The 27,509-nt window shown below is 37.6% G+C and overlaps 1 protein-coding gene across 2 annotated transcripts in view; it reads left to right on the forward strand.

The window, feature by feature from the left end:
• The window catches only part of OXR1 (oxidation resistance 1), a 282,656-nt gene that overhangs the window by 40,352 nt on the left and 214,795 nt on the right, over positions 1 to 27,509 (forward strand). For both annotated transcript variants that reach the window (XM_077846943.1, XM_077846944.1), the window contains exon 2: positions 20,473 to 20,669. In XM_077846943.1, coding sequence (XP_077703069.1) covers positions 20,473 to 20,669 — 197 coding nt within the window. The remainder of the gene's footprint in view (positions 1 to 20,472; positions 20,670 to 27,509) is intronic.

Here is a 27,509-nt window from a genome sequence, read left to right on the forward strand (position 1 = left end):
ACCCTGAGATTTTTGCACAATTCTGGGCAAGGGAAGAAAGTACGAATATGACTGGGCTTGAGTTTGCTGCCACAGAATGCCCCGTGTTAGATTTAAGTTGTTTAAACAAAAGTGGTATTTCGGACACACCAGAGTTTGTAGAATAAGTTTTATATCCACTAGATCTGTCATCTGTGTAAAATGCACTAGTTCAGGGCAAAACACAGGACATTTTAAAGGGAGATGACTTAAATGTTTTTGATGATGATAAAATAAACTCTTGGAATACTTCAGCACTGACTCAATTGACATATTGACTTAAAAAAAACATTGGACCTATAATCTTTCTAAATTGATAATGGGACTCAGTTAATGGAGTAATATGAGTCATTGGCACTTAATCATTTCTTTGTGATTGTGACAGGCAATTCTTTCTCTTCTATTAGAAGATTTCACACACATTCAACTAGGCTTTTTCTATAATACTCTCTGCCTGCCTTGCTTTTATCTAAAAATAAAATATTAGCTGTGAAATAATGCAGAAGTAGTCACAATTAAAGTGTCTTGTAAAAAAATCTGGCTCTTGGGTGAAGATTTCATCACTCAAAACTCTTGGAAATATCTCCTGGAGTCTCAGTCTCTATGCCACCATAAATGTGTATTTGATGAAATTTGAAATCTGCAACTAAAATGTTGACATTTGTGTTTGGTAACCCTAATTTTTTTAGTTGCATTGTAATGCCCCAGTGGGTGATTAAATCCTTCCCCCCCGTATACTCACATCTTAAGCAATATGATGTGTGTGTGTGTGTGTGTGCGTTAATTACATGACACATCTTGGGACTTCTAGAATGTCACTTAGAAAACTTTTTCAAAAATGCTTGGAGTTTTTTTTTTCCCCAAGATGGTTTCATTGCCAGTAGTTTGCTTCATCATCTTGGCAAAGAATCAACTGATGCAGGTTTTAAACCTTTGGCTAGAAAATGAATAGATATTTTTAAAGTTTGTAGTGTCCTGTTTTCTTTGACAACTATAATTTTGCCCAGGAGGTGATTACCAGGATAACTACTTGTTAATTATTACTTTTGCTTTGGGCTAATATTTATCCTCATCAAAAATGTTATTATTTCTTGTGGTCTTTATTGATGACTAGTCAGTTTGGACATCCTAAGTCAGAAAAGAAAAGTGTACATTTAATATAAAATAAATGTAATGTACTTTATTTTCTCCCCATGCTGTGACCTAAACCTTTGTGTAGTGTGGTTTTGCTTTCTTTTCATTCTAGGTTGTCCTTAAATAAGTAGATTCTGCTTATGCTTATAGAGTTTTCCCCTTCAAGCTTATGTGATACTTTGCTTCTAATGTGTAAGAAAGATGAAAATATACAAAGAACCTATCCCTATCTTAAAAATTGCTACTCTCCTTAATCAGCTGAATGCATAATCAGAATCATGAACAATCTTAAGAATTTTCTCTCTTCATACTTGATTCTTAAATGGTAAGTGGAATCTTATTCTACATTTTGTGTTGGGTAAGAAAGGCTACACTGATAAATAATTAGTCATATGTTTAATGAAACAAAGCAATATTTGGGTTTGGACTCCAGCAATATCCTTGAAGTTAAATAGGACAGTATGTGGTTTAAAAAAATGTTCTTCCTCTAAAATTCTGACCTTGTTCACTATCTTAGAGTGACTTGCAATTTCAAATCATTGTCTGAATAATAAAGCAGTATTTTTGTTGCCTGTGACGTTGTGGAATGAATTCTAAATGTGTAGTCATTGAGCTTTTATTTGCTTACTGTGACAAAGCCTAATGACCCAAGAATCACAAGTGACTACTAATATCTAGCTATTGACTGTAGTGCTCTATAGATTTTTATGATGCAAATTGTCATCTTGTGTAGACTACTTACAGGAGCTTCTGAGAAATTTCCAAAGTGATAAGTATAGTCATCAAGGAGAAACACGGTAGACACCATACATGAAGTGCTACATTGCAGATGTTAGTCTTTTTCCTGCGTAAAGAATCTCTGTAGAGAAGATGTCATATTTAAGTAGTAGAAAGCATATGTTTCCTTCTAGTTAAAAATCTCAGGATCCCTGGGTGGCTCAGCAGTTTAGCGCCTGCCTTTGGCCCAGGGCATGATTTTGGAGTCCCGGGATCGAGTCCCATGTCGGGCTCCCGGCATGGAACCTGCTTCTCCCTCCTGTGTCTCTGCCTCTCTCTATATATATATCTATCATAAATAAATAAATCTTTAAAAAAAAATCTCTCCAGGTGAATTGTCATTTTTAAGTGATAGAAAGTGTGTAGTGTTTCCTTCTTAGTTAATGCAGAATGAGATATTCGAGTGTGTAACAAATTACTATACCAGCTAAAACTCTGTTCTAAGCATTGGTGATCTGTCAGTAAACAAGGCAGACAAGTTTCCAGCTCTCACATCATTAATGAAGAGGTGTTAGGGACTACAGATAATTCACAAGAAAATATATCAATGATAAATGGTCTGAAAAAATGTAAATCAAATAAGATGATGGGGAAGTTGACAACTTTAGGTTAGGCCATCATGGAATGTCTTTCTAAAAGGAGACTGTTGAGACCTGGGTGACAAGGAGCCAGGCAGGTGACTTTCGAAGGAAGGTATCAAGAAGAGGGAACTTCCAGTACAAAAGCTTTGAGGTTCATACGGTTTCTAGGAACAGAAAGGAGAGATGGACAGAGCAGAAAGTGTAAGAAAGAGCAGAGATGAGGCCAATGAAGTAGGCAGGAGATGTGGGATCCTGCACGACATGGAGTTTAAATCTACTCCAAGAAGATGTTATTGAAGGAACACTTTGCTCTTGGTGTAGAAAATAGATTTAGTGAGAGCAGGTGTGCAATCAATAGGAGGAGACCATGGTGGCCTCCAAAGGAGGAATAATGGTGGGCCAGCTTAGTGTGATAGTTGGAATACTCTTTTCAGGACCCTCCAAATAACCCTTGTTCTGAAATGCCTCCTACCTCTGGAAAATAAAAATCTTACTTATCTGAACACTTTATGCTTCAACGCAAAAAGGGAAGGATAGCCTACTTCCCCCACAGCTGTTTCCCATCCCACAGCTGAGGCTTTCAGTACCCTTTTCTCCACATGGAGATTATTTTGAACCATCCAACCATTTGTTTTAATCAAATTGTGTACATGTAGAATATTATTCTTAAGCTCCAACATAATACCACAGACGCAAAGATTAACTTCAACTGACTAAGGAAGTATCGACTCCTAGAAGGTTAAGACAATATTTATAAATATATGAACTACAGTACTTTGGGGTTGAGCTGTGACTTGCAGGATATTATTTACTAACAAAGACATCATCAAGCTGGATATGTTTCTTTATACAAGATTCATGGGTGCTGAAGCATTATTTTAAAAAAGCTGTGCTTTGGGAAACCAATTTAAGGGTTCATATCAGGCATTATAGGCAGGGCCAGCTTCATGGGTGTGCAACCTGTGCAACTGCACAGGGCCTGTACTTAAAAGGGTCCCACACTTGGTTTAATGCTCTGGTATCACTATCTTGAATTCTTAATTTTTTTAACAAGGGGTCTTGCATTTTCATTTTGCACCGGGAATCACAAATTATGTAGCCAGTCCTGAATGCAGGATGTGGAAAATTGTATGGAAGTCTGTCCCTTTGCTATAGGCATAGAGAGAGGCAGGGGTGGAATGGATTTGAATAAAGGGAATCTTAATGAAGATTCATTAAATTCATTGCCTGTAGAAATTTGAGATCATTCAATCTAGTGGATTTCAAGTGCCTGTGTGCAGTCCAGGCCTATCTGATTTTTACTTATCCATGGCAAAATAAGCATGAATGATGATGTCCTCAGTGTTTGTAAAGCTAACTCTACTCAAATAAAAGCTCTGCTCTTTATTGTACAATTAGATTAGTTTTGCCATTTTTGGTCTAACATATCGTTTCTTTTTTTGGTAATATTTGGTAATAGAAGCTTTTTTTTTAAAGCATTTCTGTAGAATAAAACTTGATCACGTCATTTCAGTACAAAGCTTCTTGATAAACCAAACAAAAACAAAATTCCTCCATCCCATCCCTCCCTTCTGCTTTACTTTTTCCTCTTTTTTTGTAATCCCAACTTCACTTTCCTCTTATTCTAATTGTTCTCAATAGCAATGACTCACAGTTCACAAATACTTGAACCTAATTTCTTACAGTTAAAATAAAAAAAAATACACATGAATTTTAGAACTTCTTATAGGCAAATTCAAAGTTGGAGAGGAATTACCTTCTTGTAACCAGAGTACATGTTATTTTCTATAATTTCGTTTTTTAAATCCACTCCTTTAAAAAAAAAAAGATTTATTTATTTTAGAAAGAGAGAGCAGGGAAGTGGGGCAGAGAGAATCTCAAGCAGGCCCTGTCTCAGGATGATTTGAGCCAGAATCAAGAGTCGGACACTCAAACCATCTGAGCCACCCAGGTGCCCAAATCCATTCCTTTTTGTGTCCTAAATGGATATAAAAATGGTTGCTATCCATTTCCTTTTTGTCTTTGTATCCCCAGCACTTAGCATAGTGTATCAAACTCAATAAGCTTTCAGGGAACAGATAGATAGTAATTGAAAAAAATATGTAAGTGATTTTTCATTAGAAATGTTGCTGAAATAGAGGGATGTCCCATTCTGCCAGCACCTATTTTGGTAGTTCCAACTTTCTTTTAGCCAGAGAGCAATGACCTCAAGAAAGATTAATAAAAATGCATTAGATTTTTAGGAAGTTAAAATTAGACAGTCTGTTTCAGCTGCAACTGAGAAAGTATCTGTTACTCCATATCAGAATGAGGTGTGAGCCCACCAAGTCAAGATTTGAAAAGCTGATGATCAGGAACTGGTTTGTGACTTTTAGCTGACCACCTCCCTCCATGCAATACAAAAGTTTGGAGACAAGGATAGGATTTTCTGAGAGAGTTGCTGGTGTTCTGGGAATCCTGTTGTATCTTCGCTCCCCAGAAACAAGTGAGAGAGGCCTGTACTTAACCTCAAATCTATGTATGGGACTTTACTGAGACAAACCAGAGAAGCTGGGGTATATAATGTGTTAGACTTTGGACCCTGAGAAATCAAAAAACAATAGGAATGACAGCTGTCTGGAGAATCAGAGGCGGGAATGCAAAGAGCTGCCACTTCGTGGGTCTGCTGAGACCCATAGGGCAAAGGCATCTTGCTTCTTGTTGCAAGATGTGGCCATACAAAAGAGATCTGGCCCCAAAGAGTCATATCTTATCTAAGAGGGATAAGGAGAGGGGTGACCCCAGCAGAAATGACCTGTGTACACAGTGGCTGGGGAAGGACCCATTAGTCTCCAGTTGAAAGAGTTACATTTACCCAAAGAGAGGAAATAGGTGAGAGATCGCCAGTGAGGAATGGACTACAAAGAACCCATTATATATGCCACCTAACAAAAGAATGAGTAGACTTTAAACACTTAACAAAATGCAGAGTGCTGATGCCAGCAGGTAGATCCCTGGAGTCTAGTATAGTGCCTTGAATGCACAAAGGAATCACCAGATATTTGGTGAACACAAAGATGTGTAGCCTTGTTAAGGCAAATATTGCAGGGATGATTACCAGCATTGCACAGATGAGAATGATGAGGTTCAGGTGAAGTGTCTTGTGTCAGATTTTATTTCTAGTAATGGCAAGATCTAGTCCAGAACACTGCTCTTAAAAAGAACCCAGAACAACACTGTACTACCATTATCTTATTTGTGATAGAAAGCAAATAAGTGTTCATAAGAAGGCTTCAGAGCAGTCTTTCCTGTGGTGTTTGTATGTACCAGATTTTTCAGTTTTCCCTTAGAAGGAGGTAAGCCTTTAATGGTGGCTTAGATACCATTCTGTAAATATTTTATATACCTTTTCGGTTTTAAACACCAACGCTGGCATTTGGATTAAACTTTTTTAGAAAGTTGAAGTGAATGTCAGTTCTGACGTTTTCTATTAAGAATGGAAGAGCAATCATATAAAAAAAAAAGAAGCAATCATAAAAATTGTTTTTTTAAATATTTCTGTGAAAAGTAAGTTTGTGAAACAAATGAGTTTGTTTGGGCTTCTACAGCCTTAAAACCTAAAGTTTATGGCAGTCTTCACACTTTTCCTTTTCCTTAACTTTGCATTTATAGTTTAAAGTCTTTGCTTTCCTGCAACCCTCAACAGTCCTGAAACATTCCTTAGCTGCATAGCCCTGGGTTGGCAGGACATGTTGGCCAGTCCAAGCTCTGTTAGCAAATGTATTCTACATGGAACTGATTTATATGCTAGCAGGAAGGGCCAACAAAGGTCAATATTTATACTTCAGAACCATCTAAATAAAACACTGGCCTAAGGTTTAGTAGAGAGTAAAGTTTTATTATATTGTAAGAGTTTACAATTGAGAAAGCACAGGGTGCATGGGTGACTCAGTGGTTGAGTGTCTACCTTCCACTCAGATCGTGATCCTGGTGTCCTGGGATCGAGTTCTGCATTGGGCTCCCTGCAGGGAGCCTGCTTCTCCCTCTGCCTATGTCTCTGCCTCTCTCTCTGTCTCTCATGAATACATAAAATCCTAAAAAAAAAAAAAAAAAAAAAAAGCAGGACAACTCTTGGTCCCTGTCATCAAGCTGTTTTTTTAAAGAAGTCCTTGTTTGTGGTGACTGGGGGTTCTGTGCCCAAAACAATCTTGGCATAGCCTATTTTGTTGTGCCTCCGTTGTAGGTAGCAGATGAGCAGCCTGGATGCTATGCTGGTACCCACCCTTGCCTAAGTGGATTTGCTTGCACCTCACAGCAACTGCCCGGGACCTAAGTATCGGCATCACTAAGCCCTCCTCCACGATGTGTTTTCCTTGGGGCTCGACCCAGCATCACTGTAGCACACCTGTGTGTCACCTTTCTTTTTGTGCTATGAAAAAAAACTGCTATAAACTTTAGAAGTAGTCACTGTATGTTATACAAGCATTTGTGGACATGTAAAATAGAAGTTATATAATGCTTCTGTTTAAAAAAAAAAAAGATTTGAAAGCGTTCCAATCTAAAATATAGTTTGCTATGTTTTGCCATCATCAGATTTTATTTCTTTTTCTTTAATGAGTTGACTGAATATACTGTTTTAAATAAGGAGTTCCATAGGAATTTCTCTTGGCCCTTGATAAGATTATATATTAACATATTTATAGGGTTTTTTTCCCCACTGCCTTTTTCTCCCCTGGCTTCGTTAATATTTTGCTTCTCTGCATCCAATCTCTTTTATTTTTCTCCTAATGTAATTTACCACCTGTAGAAGTATGAGACCTGGAAAATGTAATAGTGAAATGCCCATTAGGACAAACCAGTGTAGCAACACATGTTTTTTTGTTTGTTTGGTTTTTGGTTTTTGGTTTTTTGGAACACATGTTTAAAAGGATCTTCTAGTCTAAGCCTATTTGAGACCATGTATTCAACCATAATTTTTAGCTTTAAAATTACTTCAGGTCATCAATAAGGAGACAGTGCCCTTTTCACATAACCGTTGTGAATGTTGTGGGGTTTCTTTTCTTTTCTTTTCTTTTCTTTCTTTTTTTTTTTTTTTTGGAACTTGTGTTTTATAACCAAAGAGATATGACTGTAATTTCTTAAGAAAGATTTGGAACATTGTGATTGAGCCAAACTACAAATGAAAGAAAATGGAAAAAGTAAACATAAACTCATTACCCCTGGTCTTTTGAATGAAGACATGTGTGGAATCTATGTGAAGAGATCATGCATTCACTTATTTGTTCATGTAGTAAATATTTTTGGTGTACATAAAATTTGCAAACCATTGTGCTCCATGCATAAAGGGATTGTGTTTTTAGCCCCACCAGCGTAAACAGTGAAGTGAGAGAGGCAGAGCAAAGTGAACATGGACAATATATTATTAGACATTGTGAGAAGCAGATGAGCAGAGTGCGAAGGAATAATTGGGGACTGAGTGGGAGTGGGGAGCAGGAAATGAGAACTACCTACCTAGCATCATGGGTGATGGTTTTTCTAAGGAGATTAAAAAATAAGAAGGAACCAGCAACTCAAATAGCATTCTAGCTGAAGGGAATAACATGTGCAAGGGTAGTGAGAATGGAAGAAGCTTGACATGTTTGGGAACCTTGAAGGATACCAGAATGATGAGAGCATGAATGAGCAAGAAATAGACTAGCCCAAAGTGAAATAGGATTTAGACATATGTGGGACCCGATGGGCCATAGAAAGAAGCTAAGAAATTTATCCAGCCTCAGTGGGAAGCCATTCAATTATATGAAGGAAAAAGATCTATTTCTGTTATGCTTAAAAATGCTTGTTCTGGCTGCTGTAAGAATAGGTAGTGGGAGAGGAAAGTCTTACTAGGAGACCAAAATGGAGGCTTTGACAGGAACCCAGAAGGGGGATGACTGAAGTGGTGGTAGTGGAGATGGAGAGAAGTGGAGAGATTCAATATAGAACTTGAAGGCAGAATAAAGAGAACTTGACGATGATTTGGAACTGGAGAGTGTTGCAAAGCAAGGGATCAACTATAATTTCTGAGTTTCTAGCTTAAGGGACTGCATGGAGGGTGGTGCCACTTACAGAGATAGAGAAGGTGAGAAGAAAAGTTGGGGTGAGTTTAGGAATCGAAAATTCATTTAGGGACATGTTAATTTTAAGATGTGCCACAGGTAATGGCTAATGCCAAGAAGGTAGCTATGTATTTAAGTTTGCAGTTCCGAGGAAGGTTTGGGCTGGAGGTAAAAATATGGGAATTTTCAGGGGTGCCTCGGTAGCTCAGTTGGTTAATTAAGCATCTGCCTTCAGCCTGGGTTAAGGTCTCAGAGTCCCCACATTGGGCTTCTTGCTCAGAGGGGAGTCTGCTTCTCCATTTCCCTTTTCCCTTCCCCCCACCCCACTCTTGCTCATGTTTGCTCGCTCTCTCTCTCTTTCAAATAAATTTTAAAAATGCAGAGTTTTCATTATATAAATATTTCACTTCAAGGGAATGGATGAGAATACCTAGGCAGATTGTGAAGATAGAGCAGAGGGTGGTCCAACTCAGGCCTGGATAACACAAAATTTAGGATTGAATAGGGGGATAAAAGAGACTCTTCAAGGAATAGTGAAAAAGGAATATTAGAAGAATTGTGTATCAGGAAATCTAAGCAAGAATGTTCCAAGATAGAGGGACTGTAAAAAAAAAAAAAAAAAGAGTATGTATATGTACCAGAATGCATCACACTGAATATTTATATGGATAGTGTTATATTATCCTTTTAAAAACCCTTTGAGATAAGTATTGTTATTAAACCTACTTTACCCATTTTAGAGAGAGATTAAAGTAGTTTGTGCAAGATTCTATATTAAGGAGCCGTGTTTGAGAGCCAGGCATTCTAACTTGAATCCATGTCCTTAACCTCTGTGCCATCCACCTCTGCAAATATATCCCACAACTAAAAGGTTACAAGAAATGAAAACCAAAAAGTCACTTTGAATTTGAACCCATGAAGTGACTGCATACCTACACGTGTCATTTTCTGAAAGTGGTGGGTGCAAAGCAGAGAGCGTTGCACAGTGAATGGGAGATGATGCTGAGTGCTGTAAAGGGGAGCAGAGAAGGTAAGAAATGAGATGGTAGCTTTAGAAAGAAAAGGACTTGAAGGAACAGGAGCTATTAGCCCCTGGTTAAATGCTGGTGGGAAGGATTTAGTAAAGAGGATGCAAGATCAATGACCAGAATGGGAAGCAGGTAACCGGGGAGTAAAGCCTTGAGAAAGTGACCTAGGAGGAACATCTTCTCCCTTCCTTTGGGCAGCAAAAAAGACATTTCCTTATTATCTGAACGATTTAAAAGAGAGCTTTGACTGTCTATACCCACGCCAACCCCAAAGGAAGAATGACGTCTCAGACTGTGGCCCAGTTTCCTCTGCCTCCTCTCTTTGGGACCTGATGCCTGTTGTATTCTCTAAAGTCCTGCTGCCCATGGGTCAGCCTCACCAGGGCATTGCTTCTCCAAGCTGCCCACTTGTGATGGGGTCCCTGACACCTGTACCTGTTCCTCAGTTGGTTCAAGATTCACAGAAGGAAGAAAGTGGTTAGTACATTAAAGCCTCAAATATAGAGAGAGGATATAGGTGGAATCAGAGAACATGTGGGGAGATAGGCTTTAAAAGGAAAAGGACCACAATCATGTCTGTAACAGGAAATAGCGGGGAAAGATAAATGTAGGTTTACTGACTTGCCATTGGGAAGAGGACAGTGATTTCTTTAATGTAATTTTAAATATTATATAATATGTTTATCTGAAGAAACTCCATTGTACTGAGGGCCCTACTTAGCCTTCATGAATTAAATTACTATTATCTGAACAGAAGAAACCTATAACAGATACCCCAGTGATTTTCAAATTGGGGAAGAGCACATGGCATGTCCTCCTATCCAGGGTGGCTGATCAGAATCTAAATAGGGCAGTTTCCAAAAAAATCATTTGCAATCAATAATACAATCAACAATGCAATCTTACATTTAAAAACCATAAAGCAGGGAACCCTGGGTGGCGCAGCGGTTTAGCGCCTGCCTTTGGCCCAGGCGCAATCCTGGAGACCTGGGATCGAACCCCACGTCGGGCTCCCAGTGCATGGAGCCTGCTTCTCCCTCTGCCTATGTCTCTGCCTCTCTCTCTCTCTGTGTGACTATCATAAATAAATAAAAATTAAAAAAAAATTAAAAAAAACTATAAAACATCATTTCCAATTGAAAACATTTATGATGACTTATGGATTTTTATATATATACCAGAGGATGATCTAATTTAGAGACGTAAAGAGGGTCTCTGGGTGGCGCAGTCACTTAAGCATCCACTTCTTGGTTTCTGTGCAGGCCTTGATCCCAAGGTCATGAGATAGAGCATTGCTGGGGTTCCATGATCAGTGCAGAGTCTGCTAAAGATTCATTCTCCCTCTGCCCCTACCCACCATGCACTCAGTCATGCTCTCCTCCACTCCCCCTAAAATAAATAAATAAATCTTAAAAAAAAAAAAAAAGAGAGAGAGAGAGAGTTGAAGCAATGGATTAACCAGAGTGATGTTTTCCATCAAGATCCTGGAATTAGTATGTAAACACAAAATCTGCATTTTTCTATATATTCATTTCCTGATTCTCATGTCTTCATTTGGGGAAATTAAGATGGGAGATTGTTGTACTGCATTGGCATTTTAACTATAAACCATTGGGCTTTGGCCCAGAGTATCATTACCTATAGAAGCTATCTTGATTAAGTTCAAGGTTGCCTTATGTTGTACGTAAGCAAAACTACATTTTAATCAACTAGTCCTTATGTTTTATACGGATAGTCTGTAATAGGCCTTGTTGAAAATTAGATTCCTTTAATCAGCAATGTTGGATAGAAGCCTTAGTCTTAAGATAGTCTTGTTTATTCTGATTTCTTCTTCCTAAAATGAATAAACAGAATGCATTCAGTGTGGCAATAGCATGTTACAAAATCATTTCATCAAAGGTAATAAAATTAAATTTCATCTCTGTGAGTTATTGTAGAGGACTATTTAACATTTACTAGAATTTGATTTCCCAATCCTTCAAGCCCTAATCTTTGGATTTGCATAATATGTTTGTACTTTCAGGATTTTCCAGTTGAAAGGCTTTGAAGTTCCAAGGCAAAAACTGAAATAAATTGGAAATTTGTGTAATTTCAAGGTGAATGCTTGTAAGATAGTGGTATAATTGGAAAGTACATGGAAGGGGAAACTGGTGAAAATGTTACTGTTATTAACTTAGTGCTTTGAAATTTCATAGTAGAAAAATAATATACAAAATTCTAGATGAGTGCTCCAAAAATATTAAGTAGATATTTCTAATGTTTCATCTTTAGGTTGCTTAAGATCAGTAGATCCTGAACTTGAACCCATTCCTTTGATTCCAGAGTCCTTGCTCCTTTCTCTCCTAAATGCCACCATTTTTCCCTACCATTTTAATGCCACCACTAAAAAGTTTTGTGTAAGGATATCAATTTATTAAAGTACAGAGTGTTTCCTTACAAATTACAAGACTGGATTTAGTGAATAAAGAATTTAAATATTGTTCACATTGGTCATAGTATTGATAATGGAGATTTTGAAACTTATTTTCTTTTACTATATTCAAAAACACATTCAAAAAAATAGTGGGGTGGGAAGAAGGCTATGTTAAATGAATATATTAAATTGATCATTGTATCTCTCCCAAACTGTCCAAAGTCTTTGTTTATTTTCATAGATTTTCATATGTGAACTTGCTTGTTTTTGTATTATTTCTTGTGGTCTTTTTTTCTGCACGATGAGACCATTCGTTCATTCAATATTCTATTTACTTATTGCCTACTATATTCCAAGAGCTGTGCTAAATCCTAGAAATAAACTGATGAACAGACTAGAATTTCTGTGAATGTAGGAAATAAGTTAATCTGGTAGTAAGGACTTCTAATAAAAAGTGCTTCTTTCATACCTCTCATCTCATGGCTGGTGTAAATGTCGGGATATAAATAAACCAGTTGACAAATTTGGAGGATTTGGATGTCTTTTTCCTGAAAGATCAATAAGAAATGTTCACCTTATATGTTAGGTTATTAAACTGAGGAGAGACAGATTGATTTGGGGTTTTATTTCTAGTATTTTTAACATAAAATTAGGCATAATAGCAACGAATTCACGTATGCTTCTATGTAACTCATGTTATATACACTGGTCTTGCCCTTCACAGAGTTGAATTCAATTGCATTTAGCAATAGAATTAATAGCAAATCATTCCTATATATCATTGCACTTGTGGCTTAAATCTTGAATTTCCTGTTCTCTGTATTTCCAAATGGAAAATTTGGAAATTTCTTAGGATGCATGCAAGGCTAGAAACATGTCTTTATCTTATGGGCACAATTATAAAGCAGACTGTGATTGGCATAGTCTATATCTTAATGGATTCATTTTTTGTTTTAATGCGTAGATATCCAATCTGTCATTTTTTCCAGTGGACTTCTGAATATGCTTGGTTTTTTGCTGATTGTGTGGTCTGTTTTTAGCTGCTGATTTTTAGTCAGACTATACCGGAGGGGTAACAAAAGGCCTTAATTTTGAAATGTGAAATTTTTTTAGGCATTTGCTCTCAAAAGCTCTGAGTGACTTGAGATTTTTGCAGCAGCCACAGTATCCAACTTGGAAAAATCTGCATTCTCAGCAGCTTTACTACTTTAAAAAATATCCTTACACTAGCTCTTTTAAGAAGCAAGGAGACAGCTTTGCTAACAGTAATGAGTTGTGCAAACCACAGATGGTCTTCTTGCTGGAAATTACTGGAAAGGACTACAAAATGTTGGGTTTAGGGGCACAGCCATTTACATACATCCGTGTATATATGTATACATGCACATTTTGTTAGTATACAACAAATTAATGTGGCAACGAATGAATTTGTATAGCTAGTACTGGCCCTGTGGATTTCTGGGATTTTTCTAAGTGCTTTCATGTAAGTTAACACATTTTATGCCCACAATAACTCTTGTGGGTAAAATGGGCAGATAGCATGAATAGCACCATTATGGGTAAGTAAATAAGAGGTCTAGAAAGTCCAATATGATACTACCTTATAGGTTCATTGTGATCAGTAAATGAAATAATGTATATGGGGCCTGTGCCCTGTATATTATAAATGCTCATTGACTATGTTTGCTTGTATTTTTGTTTAAAGTAATAGTCACTACATACTAAGTATTTTAAGTGTTTTTATAAATGTTAATAACATAATCCTTATGCCAATTTTATGACACAGGTGTTATTAATACCTCCATTTTACATATGAGAGGGCCAAGGCAAGGAGAGGTTAAGAAAATTGCCCAAGGTTACAAGCTAGCATATCAGATTAGGGATTTACTTATTTATTTATTTTAAAGATTTTATTTATTTATTTGTGAGAGATACTGAGAGAGGCAGAGGGAGGAGAAGCAAGCTCCATGCAGGGAGTCTGATGCGGGACTCGATCCCAAGACTCCAGGATCACACCCTGAATCAAAGGCAGATGCTCAACCACTGAGCCCCCCCCGCCGGCATCCCAGATTAAGGATTTAAATCCAGTGAACCCGGCCCCATTTCCATAGTCTTAACCACTCTGCTATTTCTGGAAGCACAGAGTCAAATCTATGCAAATACGGCATTTATATTCTGTTGTTATACCACTTCAAATTCCTCTGATCAAGGGAATACTCTCATTATACTATAGTAGATTTTCTCAACTGTTGCCACCATACTCCAGGGCATACTAAGACTTTACCAGGTGTATAGTAGAACATTCATTTTTTTCAGATAGCTACAGAACTCAGAAACATATCCAGTTAGTTCTAATAAAGGCACAGTTTGAATTCCATTTGATGGAAGATGTAATTCCAGGGTAGAATGCAAACTAAATGAAACCATTTTTTTCCTTATGCATTTAAATCACAGCAGGATATAGTTTAAGCTTAAGTAGTATTTTAGATAAACTAACAAAACTATTATGAGTTGCAGAGCATGGCAGACAAAGAAAGATGACAAGCACTGCTTGGCTATGACTTAAAGGTGATAGAAGGCTAGTGATAGTAGATGAAAACCCTACAACTCTACAATGTGAGAGAAAAAGGAAAGGAATGACCAAAAGAGTATGGCAAGTAATAGACAATAGTAATAAAGAGCTAAAGGAAAGAAGCTTAGAGAAGGTGCCTCCATGGGCAAAGCTACTGAAATAGAGAATTGACCCAGAACTTTGGGAGCAGTCCTCTAAGGTTGGCCTTATAAAACCACATTCAGTCATTGTTGATCCAAGCCCTGAGCTTTGGGGTGTCCATTAAATAATTTAAGCCAAAAGGTGTATGCTTTCTACTCAGTGATTTGGAAAATACGTGGAAGATTTCTCATGTTTCTGGTAAAGTAGAAATAAATCATGTAAGAATAAAATTTAGTTGATTCCTATGAGGGTAATCCCATTTAAATTGGTTGGTATTGGAAGTTTTCTGCCACTTATTTTTTTCTCTAGTTCCTGTGACCACACTTCATCATTGGCCTGCAGGGCTTCCCTTGCTCCTTGGAGAGCTAGTTGAAATTGGCATGAATCCTATTTTTATGGAATAAGAATGTCAAAGCCTTCCTCATACTTCCTTTCAAGTTTTTGTCCTTCTCATAGTTCTCTGGTCTTCACCTCTGCTTATGAGTTTGCTGTTTTAAGTCAGCTCACACAGATTTTAAAAATAGATGCACTGGTGAACTATTCAATGGATTCAGTTGTTTTCCAAAAGATTTAGGGACCCTCACAGGAGAGACACCACATTGTATACCACACAGAGGACTCCCATGTAGCTTAACCTTTATCCTCTGCTCCTTCTCCCAAATCCATGTTGCTGAATAAGGGAGACTCCCCTACAGCCCCTGAACTAGTGTAACAGCAAAGGATCCCAAGAAGCTGTTCTAATTTCCACAGGAAGTTCTAACTTCCTTGGAAGTTGGAAGAACAGAATTATGTCCTCCCTTACATCCTTTCACAAAGAGAGTAAAATGTACATCAATTGGGAACATCCTGTGTAGGTGCTATGCTAGCACTTTGGTGGAGGGTGTTTACTTAATCCACAGAACTTTCTGGGTGTATTTTGTCTTATTCCCATTTTATAGATGAGAAAACGGAGTCTCAGAAAACTGTCCATGCTAACATTGTTACCATGCTGAAAAAAGGTGTTGGAATACATGTGGAGAAGAGAAGGAGTAGTTCTTTTCTGCTTAAACACAGAGGAACAAGAAAGGGCAAAGATTATGAAATGCTAGATAGTCTGCCTAGTGAAGCAATGCCAGAAGGAATGGCTCCTTTTAACTCATTTCCTTTTCTCCATCCAAGATCTCAGCACTCATTTTCCTTTGGAAATGCAAAGGCACAGTGGTGCCTATTAAGAGATGGTTTTTGTCTCTATTTGTAATGTTTAATATCAATGAATATTTTATCCCATGTACACCTACATATTCCATTATACAATTTGCCTTTGTTTAACATGTTTAATTAAGAACATTGTTTAAAAATTGAGAAAGACTTCCCTTCATGAAATTTGGAAATTGAAGGTAACAGTTTGCACGTTTCCTTGCCAATCATAGTAGTCATTTTTAGAATCTTTAAAGGGATAATTCAGTTACCCACACAGTTCTGCTTTCTAAAAACATGCAAAAACATCTTTTCTTAAGTAAGCCAGCAAAGCTACTTGCAATGTTCCAGACTCCAGCAACAGCAGTGAAAACACGACACCCTTCAAGTATTAATTGGGAAGACTATCTGGTAAAGAAGGGCAGAAGGAACAGGAAACATATTACAGGGCTATTTTCTGCTTGCCTTTGGCCTTTGGAGCCCAAAACTACCTCCTTTGCTCATTCCAAAGAGGCTAATGAAAAGAACTTGTGGGACACTTAGACATTTTAAGTGACATAGAACTTCATCAGTTGTGTATCTAGCACTGTCTCAAATATAAGCTGTCACTGTTGATAGGCTGTATTATGAGACTTTAATGTCTCAATTCTGAAACAGTTTCTGGTGATAAAAAATAGTCTCTATGAATTTGAGGTAAAACTTGTCACACTTAGATTTTGAAAATAATCTTTTTTTGGGAACTAGAGAGTAACTAGCTTTCCTTTTGTAAAAATTAGCACCTTGCCCTTAAATTTTGACTCCCCTGAGCTCCTCCCCCAAAAAGCTTGCTTCAGAGCAAAATTCAAATTTAATTTTGAAATAAAATTTATGGGATGAGCTATAGAAACTTGGCATTGAAGAATTTTTTTATAGTATAAATGATGTACAATGTTGTATTAGTTTTAGGTAATTCTGTACATTACCCAGTGTTCATCATGATAAGTATAGTTACCATCTGTCACCATAAAACATGATTACAATGCTATTGACTATATTCTGTAGGGTGTATTTTTCACCCCCATGGCTTATTTATATCTAGAAGTTTGTACCTCTTCATCTTCTTTTATCTATTTTACCCCAGAAAATTGACATTTTTGTAGGTGAAAAATTGTCAAATATTGGTGATTTCATAGAGTTTACAGGGTTCAGTGTGATATTTCCAGTGTAATCTAAGTCTTAGTGCATCTAAGTGTGCTTTTCTGGGAAGCCGTGTTGGGACAAATTAACTTTGTTGCCTCAGTGACCTGCAACTTATTTCTTAACTTACTCATTAATTTTGATGCCTTTCGTAGTTGCCTGTAGTACAACTATAGCGTTTAGCTGCAGCCTACAAACTCCAACTAGGAGAAGAATGGTGTTATTGGGAAGACCAAGGCATTGAAAAAAAGTAGATAGCCCTGTGCAGCGTGAATCCACATCTCCTCATCTATGTGGTCCACTAGGTGATTGTTGCTAGCTACTCTCAGAAGGACATTGCATGTAGTTTGCTTAACTTTGAGATACTTCAGCAAAGCAGCCAGAGTGATTCTTTTAAAACGCTTTTAAAGAAGGAAAGGATCCTTCTTCAGATTCACTCTACTTAGGTCATCTTTGGGAGGCTAAAGGCCAATATTATCATTCTATTTCTTTTTACTGTCACTTTTTATGGCGAATTGCCATTCAATAACCACATATAATCTTTAATCTTCATTGTAAACGAATAAGTTAAAAAGTTGGTCAATTTCATATGGATAATATCACATATACTCAGAAAACCTGAAAAATCATGTATTAGATTTTCACAACGAATGTAAATACATCCCGGTATTCAGAACTCAGATCAGGAAAAAAAATATATTGCTAAAATCCCACAAACCTCTTCATGTCTTCATCAGTGTAATAATTCCCAATAGTTATCCTACCCACATTTTTAATATCAGAAGTGGTTTTGCTTCTATTTGAACTCTATATTAATCATACAGTATGTGTTCTTTGGTACTGGGCTTTTTTTGCCCAGCATCATTTTTGTGAAAACCACCCATGCCGTTGCAAAATAATTGTAGCTCCTTCATTTCCATTGCTGTATAAGGTTTCATTTTACAGATACTATCACAATTCATTTACCCCTTTCTGCTGTTATTAGGCATTTTGAGTTGTGTTTGATATTAGGTATTACAAATAGTGCCTCTATGAATATTCTTGACTGTGTCTCTGGGTAAACATATTGTGTAGGATATATCCTAGGAATAGAATTAGTGAGTAAAAAAAATCATGCCTTCAGCTAAGCAGGTACTGCCAGACATTTGTCCAAAGGTTGTACCAGTTTACATGCCCCCCATCAGCTGTTGGTGAATTCCAATTGCTTCTTATCACTGCAGTTAATATCGTATCTTTCACATTGAAGCCATTCTAATGAGTGTGCTATGAGTGCAATTTGGTCATGTGTTTCTCATGACTGCTGTTGAGCACTTTTTAACATATTTGTTGGCAATCTGAATAAACCAGTTCGATTTTCTTGACTATTAGGTAGGTGACATATGGGTATGGCAGAAATCATATGTGTGATGGTGAGATTGCTAAAATTTAGTAAACATTGCTTTCATTAATGAATCTTTGACTCTTTGATACATTTATTCCTTTTTAAAAGTCTTTGCTATGGTGCCTGGGGCTCAGTCAGGTAAGCTCAGGTCATGATCTCAGGGTGTTGGGATCCAGCTCCATATCTGGCTCCCTTTGATGTGGAGTCTGCTTCTCCCTCTCCCTCTGCTCCTCCCCTTAACTTGTGTGCACTCTCTTTCTCTCTCAAATAAATAAAATCTTTTTTAAAAAATAAAATAAAAAAGGCTTTACTTTAGTAAATTCAATTTAATAGAAGCTTATTGAGAGTTAATTGTGAATAACCCCCTCTGTTGAATGATGTGAGACCACCAAGGTCCATGTCATGGGAAGCTTCCCAGAAGAAGGAGGCTTTTTTTTTTTCAATATATGTATTATTTATAAGACAACAGATTTATACAAACAATGAAAAATATAGCAAAAATAATTTTAATGGTTAGATAACAGTATTTCTATAGTTTAAATTTCTATAGTTTAAGTTCTACTTCTTTCTCCTCGTTCATTATCAATCTATATCAAGCTGTGGTTGTGATTTCTTGAAAGTGTTAATTTTTATCCTTTGGCTGACGGATCCCTATAAACTAAAAATAATTGGGTGACAGGAACTTTACATTATCATTGTCTTGCTGATTTGCTGTCTTCAAACATTAAGTAACATGTCTAAGGTTTCAAAGCTTGCGTGATAGAGATGGTGTTTGAGCCTAGATTTTCTTATTTCCACGTCAGTGTTCTTAAAACACTATGCTATGTGTAGTGTCAGAGGAGGCCATTTTTAAGCTGAGTCTAGAAACATGAGCAGGACCTGACAGTGGGGCAGAGTATAGAAGAATGTACTAGAAAGCCTAAACGAAGTCTGGAGGTATAAAGATATTTGAAACTTTTAGAAAATTGCAGATGTTCAAGTGTGATTACCATAACTAATAAAGAAAAGTGCCGCCAGCCCGGGTGGCTCAGCGGTTTAGCGCCGCCTTCAGCCCAGGGCCTGATCCTGGAGACCCGGGATCGAGTCCCACGTCGGGCTCCCTGCATGGAGCCTGCTTCTCCTTCTGACGGTGTCTCTGCCTCTCTCTCTCTCTCTCTCTCTCTCTCTCTCTCTGTGTCTCTCAGGAATAAATAAATAAAAAAGAAAAGTGCCAACTTGTTTTCTATGGAAAATCTAGACTTGAAAAATGACACCTAGTGTTAGCTTCTGCAAGTTCCACCAGCCAAGAGTAGGCTGGGCTTAAGGTTCACTTATGATTACAAATGTAAAGTTGTGTAGCTTGAAATATTTGACTGTATCTCATGTCATTTATCAGTAATTTTTACACCAAGGGAAACATTCTCTGTGCATGAGTGGGGAAAATGTTTTATGGATAGTTTTTTGCTTTCCATGTTCTGATGTCAGCTCTCTAAAATGCAGAAGTGAGCGATACATGAGAATGGAGAAATAATGTGAACTCTATAATTTTTATAGCTAAGATGCTATTATAGATTAAACAGAAAAGCACTGACAGCCTCTAGTTATCCAAATAATTGTTTCATTATCCTTTTTTGGGTTGCAATTATTTATTTCTAACTAGTGTTTTACTATAGCATTAAAAATACTCCTTTTGGAACTAAAAGCAGTAGCCAAATGCATTATCTTTGAGCACATTTTAGCTTGCTATTAGAAATATAAAAGTCCTTTATCACCTTACATTCTAATACCTTTTAACAAAATCTTTTAAAATGATTAGGCTGAAGATTTTTTTCCTCAACTAGTTTCATAAATATTTGAAGAATTTAAAATCCTAAAGGGAAGGTCAATAATTTCTGAATAAACCTTATTTTATTTCAGGGCCAAATATTAGCTTAGTTGTTGAAAAAAATCATGATGGAGATAAAGTTGAAACAAGTTTCTCTTGAGTGAGTGATCACAGCATGTGGTGTTCTTTACCTGTAGGTTGAAGAAAAAGTCCCAGTCAGTGGATATTACCGCTCCAGGGTTCAACCCTCTGACTGGTGCAGGAAAGCAAACGCCACAAGCCAGTAAGCCCCCCACACCCAAGACGCCCATCATTGAAGAAGAGCAGAACAATGTGACCAATATCCAGAAGCATCCTTCTCGGAGGAGTGAACTGAAGAGGTTCTACACCATTGGTGAGCACCAGACATTTTCTGGATGTGAACAGGTGCAGACTGTCTGAACAGCCCTGTGAATGTGTGGGTCTGTAGTTACATGCCCCCTCGTTTATAGGATGCGTGTATCTCTCTGCCGGTTGATGTGGTCACTTTCTCATGTGTTTTGAAAATGGAGATGGAAGAGAGCACTGAAAACCTTCAAAAAGTTAAATAAGAGAGCAGTTGGGGACCTTCCATGTCCTGGCCTGTGGAGAATTAGCCATATGCATATGTGGTTCTTCAGGGTGTAAGCTCATGTTCTCCCACTTTCATTTTTGCCCTCCTCAGCTAGTGCCGCTTCTTGTTTATTTGTGTTTGTTATTTTCATGCTTCCCCCAGGCTCTCAAGTCTCTGAACCTATCCTGTCAGGTTGTTAAGACAAGGGTTGATGTGCCCTGTAACTACCAAAGCCACTAAGAAAATAGAGGCTAAGGAAGGATAGATTGCAGCGCAGGTGTGCATTGGCCTTGCACATTACTTCACTTTGGAAGGATTGAACCCAACATAGAGCCCATCATCTAAGAAAGTAGTAAGCTGTGGGACAGTCTTGCAGGCACAATGCCCCTTTTTTCCTAGATAGAATAATATCCTGTAATTTTTAACTTTAACTCTTGATTGGAGTGTTAATGTAAATAAGTTGAATTATCAACTTTTAGGTACCAATGTTAGTCCATGATAACTTTGGCCTTGCTTTCTAAAAATAACAATTTTCAGTGTCTGAAGTCTGTTTGAGACAAAAGTTGCTCAATATATCATATATGGTAGAGGATGTTGCATAGGGGAGATAAATCAGGAGGAGAAGATGGAGATGGAGATTTGGCCTTGTTTATTATTTCATTTTAGAGAGATTTGGTCATATCCAAAAGCCTTCAAAGTAGAGACTATGGCTTCATGGGTTTATCAAAGTTACATCAAAGGGGTCACATTTCATTTAATATCTACCACCCCAACCGTCCAATATGAGATGTTTGAAAATTTTTTCTCAGATACTTTAGTATTCTTAGCTAGAGATCACAATCAGGAGACCAGATTTCTGATTCTGACTCTCATATCAATTTCCTGTGTGACTTTGTCAAGTCATGTTCCTATGTCTTTGGGTTAATTTGTTGTCAAGCTTGAGGACATGCCTCCATGTAGGTCTGTACTATTTCAGAATATGAAGACTAAAACCATGCTTTCCCTTTCTGCCATTTTATGTTCTCTTCCTATATCTCCTCTCTGGTGTCCTCTTTCCTGATAAGGATGTTCAAGTCTTATTTTTTACGAGATAGTAGGCATGGTGTCTTTGAGAATATCAACAGTCAAGTAATAAAAATTGATATAAGGTGGTATAAACAGTACATATTTCCATTTTTAAAAATTACAATAGCATGTTTCTAAAAATCAGTCAGCTAGAAAAGCCCATAAAGTTTGCATAACTGCCTCTCTGTGTTCCAATGTCCTCTTCTCCCATCCTTCAGCATGTCCACCACCTCTGTTGCTTTTATGACTTATTAACTAGCTAAGAAGAAATAGTATTTTGCCTTCAGAAAATAAAGTTTATCATACAAACTCAATATTCCTTAAAGATGAGAAAAAGAGAGAAACAGTGTCAAGCTCGGCCACATAAATAAAGAGATAAGCCTGGAAAATGGAGGTCTAAATGGTGAGTTTGGATTGTAGGGAGGTGAACTGTGAGTTATCTTAAGTAGCCCTACCACTGGTGAATATTTAATTATTGGACTTACAACAATTTAATTCATAATCAATGCCAATGGCATATCTATTACGTTAAAACAGATATCTGAATTGTAAAGGTAAATGTTTTTTATAACCTCTCTACTAATCTGGACCTGTAGGTATTTTCAAGGCTGAAATATTAGCAGTTATGTAATTGCCGGATTGAAAGGTTATTTCACAAAACAAGGGTCTTTCAGTATTCCTTAATTAATGTGTTGGTAATAACAATAATTAAAATTACCCCTTATTGGTAATGCATATACCAAGCACAAGTGAAGCTTGTTAGGTAGGTGTTCTGCTCTTTATTTTTATAGATAAGGGATAGAACCTGAGAGAAGTTAAGGAGCCATGAGCAAGAGATAGCAGATTCTGCAAATGAAATTAACCATCTCTTGTGACACTTCAGAATCAGCCTTCCATTATTCAGAAGGGTATCCACAGAGGTGCACCAGGGGAGTTTCTATGGGTCATACAGTGAAATAATATTTTTACTTCAATTCTCAAATTATCTCATTTAAGAAAACCGTGCCAACATTGGCGACCCATCCACCAGCCAATGTGCCCTTTCATTGAAAGGTATCTTTCAACATCTCCATTTATGGTTCACACAATTGAAAAAACGTAGGAGCCCTCATGTGGCCAAGTTGAGTACTACATTTAAATTTTGGAATAAAGAGCAGTACTGTATTTAAGTGAAATACTGTATTTAAATTCAAGCAAAGATTCTGGGGATTAAAGAATTTCAAATTTAAAAAAAACTAGAAAATTTTGAAGGTATTTAACCTTCTTTTAGTGGCTTAGTGGTGCAGTAGCTACTCTAGAAATTTCTTTTGATCTCACGGCTATTACTCTTCATCAACCTATGCATAGGTTCTATTTCCTGTTGAATGAATTCTAGGGAAGGCTTATTATAGTCTTCTTGTATAGACAATAAATTTGGGCCCTTAATTATTCCTAATAATAGAAACATTTTAAGCCTAAAAGCAAAAAAATGACACAGCATAAACTCATTGTTTTTTATAGGAGAATTAACCCATCTCACAAGATGTGGAATAACGTCTCATTGATTTAGGATAAGTAGAGGAAAAGTTATTCTCTATTGATCTGAAATATATAAATCTTCAGATAACTATTAAAAGGAAAGTAATCATGACATCAGGTCCATATAAGGAAATAGCTTTCTCTATCCTGCTTCTGTCACTAACTGTATAATCTTACAGTTATTTACCATTATTAGACCTTGATTTTCTTGAATCTGTAGAATGAAAGATTTAGATAAAATCAGTGTCTTTTGCATTTTTTTCTCATATTCTCTTTTTATTACTATAACTGACCATACAGAGTACTGTGTAAGTTTGTAGTTGCTGTCAAACAAATTGCCCCCAAATGCAGCTGTTTAAGACAACACCCATTTATCAGCCCACAGTTAGGTAGGTCAGAAATCATAGCACAGCTGGGGTCTCTGCTCAGTGCATTATAGGGCTAAAGTCAAGGTGCTAGCTGGGCTGAGTTCTCATCTGGAGGATCAGCTAGGGAAAGAAATGCTTCCAGGTCCATTCTTCTCCTTGGCAGAATTCAGTTCCTTGCAGTTGTAGGATTGAACTTCCCATTTCCTTGCTGGCTGTCAGGTGAGGGCCACCTCTCAGCTTTCAGAGACCACTCTCTTTACTTGCCATGTGGTCCCCTCCATCTTCAAGCTAGTAAACTGTGTTTCAAATCCTCATTTAAATCCGTGACTACATTTCCTGGATCTAGACAAGAAAGCCCTCTGCTTTCAAAGAGCTCATGTAATTAGATCAGGCCCACTCAGATGATCACCCTGTCTGAAAGTCAACATTACCTAATTATGAGAGTAATGTCTATTGTATTCATAGTCCCAGGGATCATGCATGCATGTACATCAGAGGGCTGAAGAATTTGGGGACTCTCTTAAAATTGTGCCTAGCACATTTTACGTCACTTACCCCATAGAGACACACTCAATTACCAACACAGCTCCAATGAAACTTCCTTAAAATATTTCCCTTACTATATATTCTGATTTTTTATCCTATCCTCATTCATTTTTAAGCACAATCTCAACTCACTGAAGCAAATGCATAATTCATTAATCAGTTGTGAACTACAGTTTGAAAAACCACTGGACTAGATTAGATATTTGAAGTCTTTCAAATACTTAAAATCATTATCTTTAAACAAAAGTGTTAATTAGAACTAGGATGATATTGCATTAAATTGGTGGGTTATTTTTAATGGGTAAATGAAAATAGAATGAAATTTGTCACTACTTTATTTTGTGTCTGTGCTGTATAAAACTTCTTTAGTTTGACAACATATATAAGAAACCTATGTTCTTCAGTACCACAGCCGCAACTTAAAGATACGAGACACAACCAAATAGTAGACTTAGATGTTTGTAATACTCTTTTTATATGATACCTTTAATTCAGAAAATTATTCAAAGGGTAGGGACTTCTGAAAGGATTATAAATTAGGCATAGAGGTATGAAGGTATGAAGAAGACAGTGCACACAAGATCCAGAAATGCCCCCTTGCTCCGTATGGTGGGCCTGTATAATTCCATGTTATATTTGTTCCTGGCTTCCGAATCTGGAACTGGAGTTTGTACCTCTTTATCCATCTTCTGTGACTATTAGTAAAAGGTGCTACTGTCTGTCCATTCTGACAATTTCCTTGATGGTTATAAAATGGGACAACTCTTGAGTGGATGTCCTCACAATCAGAGCCATTCAGTGAAACACCAAATGCTGATGAGCCCCTGAGCAGTCCCTGCTCTGTAGAGCAATACTGATCAGAATAGAACGAAAGTAAAACAGAGAGCCCTGCTTTAAGGTGGTCATCATATGGGTAGGAGAAGAGAGTGCCTGGTGAGAATGGGCACACCAGTGAGTAGACTACAAGACAGATGCCCTGATGACATTGTGGACAGGGGTAGGGCAAAGGGGGTGAGTGGGGAACATCAGAGGCCAGAGGAGGCTCACTCAAAGTACTGTGGAATCTGAAAGATGGAGAAATTGGAGCAGATTATAAAGACACTCAGGGACTCTTAATTGGCTCCATAGATCCAGTCACCTTTTTACCACCTTTTGCCCTCCTTGCTTTGAAGCTCACTTGGCATCTGGAATTTACTTGTCCCTCTTATCTTCCTATTTTGGCATTTCTGACTCCTAACACGTCTCCATTCCTGTGGGTGGGGAATGAGGCCGTTGATCTCAGTAATCCAAGTACTTAGTACACAGTGTGAGGTACGTAGAAAGTGCTAAATAGCTTTGAGGGTGGTAAGGGGGTGGGAGAAAGGGGTACTAGTGGGGCTTGTGAGGATTACCCTTGCCCTTGCTAGTGGAGGAGGAATGGAGGAAATTGGCTCAGAGTTCAGGCTACGCCAAATGAATGAGAACATATAATGTTTGTCCTTCTCCGACTGACTTACTTCACTCAGCATAATACCCTCCAGTTCCATCCACGTTGAAGCAAATGGTGGGTATTTGTCATTTCTAATAGCTGAGTAATATTCCATTGTATACATAAACCACATCTTCTTTATCCATTCATCTTTCGTTGGACACCGAGGCTCCTTCCACAGTTTGGCTATCGTGGCCATTGCTGCTAGAAACATCGGGGTGCAGGTGTCCCAGCGTTTCATTGCATTTGTATCTTTGGGGTAAATCCCCAACAGTGCAATTGCTGGGTCGTAGGGCAGGTATATTTTTAACTGTTTGAGGAACCTCCACACAGTTTTCCACAGTGGCTGCACCAGTTCACAACCCCACCAACAGTGTAAGAGGGTTCCCTTTTCTCCACATCCTCTCCAACATTTGTTGTTTCCTGCCTTGTTAATTTTTCCCATTCTCACTGGTGTGAGGTGGTATCTCATTGTGGTTTTGATTTGTATTTCCCTGATGGCAAGTGATGCAGAGCATTTTCTCATGTGCATGTTGGCCATGTCTATGTCTTCTTCTGTGAGATTTCTGTTCATGTCTTTTGCCCATTTCATGATTGGATTGTTTGTTTCTTTGGTGTTGAGTTTAATAAGTTCTTTATAGATCTTGGAAACTAGCCCTTTATCTGATATGTCATTTGCAAATATCTTCTCCCATTCTGTAGGTTGTCTTTGAGTTTTGTTGACTGTATCCTTTGCTGTGCAAAAGCTTCTTATCTTGATGAAGTCCCAATAGTTCATTTTTGCTTTTGTTTCTTTTGCCTTCGTGCTATTAGAAATGACAAATACCCACCATTTGCTTCAACGTGGATGGAACTGGAGGGTATTATGCTGAGTGAAGTAAGTCAGTCGGAGAAGGACAAACATTATATGTTCTCATTCATTTGGGGAATATAAATAATAGTGAAAGGGAAAATAAGGGAAGGGAGAAGAAATGGGTGGGAAATATCAGAAAGGGAGACAGAACATAAAGACTGCTAACTCTGGGAAACGAACTAGGGGTGGTAGAAGGGGAGGAGGGCGGGGGGTGGGAGTGAATGGGTGACGGGCACTGGGTGTTATTCTGTATGTTAGTAAATTGAACACCAATAAAAAAAAAAAATAAAAAAAAAAAACAAAAAAAAAATAATAAAAAAAATAAAAATAAAATAAAATAAAAAAAAAAAAAAAAAAAAAGAGTTCAGGCTACGGAGGTGCTTTGGAAGCTTCATTCTAGTTCTTCATTCCTCCTCAGAGAAGGATGGGAACACCTGCTGTGAAGAACAATAAATCAAATAATACTGTCTATCTATCTATCTATCAATATTAGAGTATCTAAATCCTCTCTTTATTGCTTATGTTATTTAAGTGCTCTCTGCAACTTTACAGAGAAGGAAGGCAAGGGCGGAACACAGCCGGCCCAGGTTCCTGGCTCAGCAGGGCTTCCAAACGGGTGTGATCCCGAGGCTCCTTGGCTATCAGGTGTCCGATTGAATAATACCTCTGGAGTTTTCCTTCATTTGAGACCTCTCACTGTTAGGTCCTCCCCTTGTCAGATGAACTCACAGCCTGTTGGCCTCTGTAATCTTCTGTGTACCCTCATGGCTCAGTCTTTGCCTTTGATTCTACCTGTATTAATGTCATTGTAATACCTTCTCTTG

This window comes from Canis aureus, chromosome 14 (genome assembly GCF_053574225.1).
Source record: "Canis aureus isolate CA01 chromosome 14, VMU_Caureus_v.1.0, whole genome shotgun sequence".
In the NCBI taxonomy this organism is placed as follows: domain Eukaryota; kingdom Metazoa; phylum Chordata; class Mammalia; order Carnivora; family Canidae; genus Canis; species Canis aureus.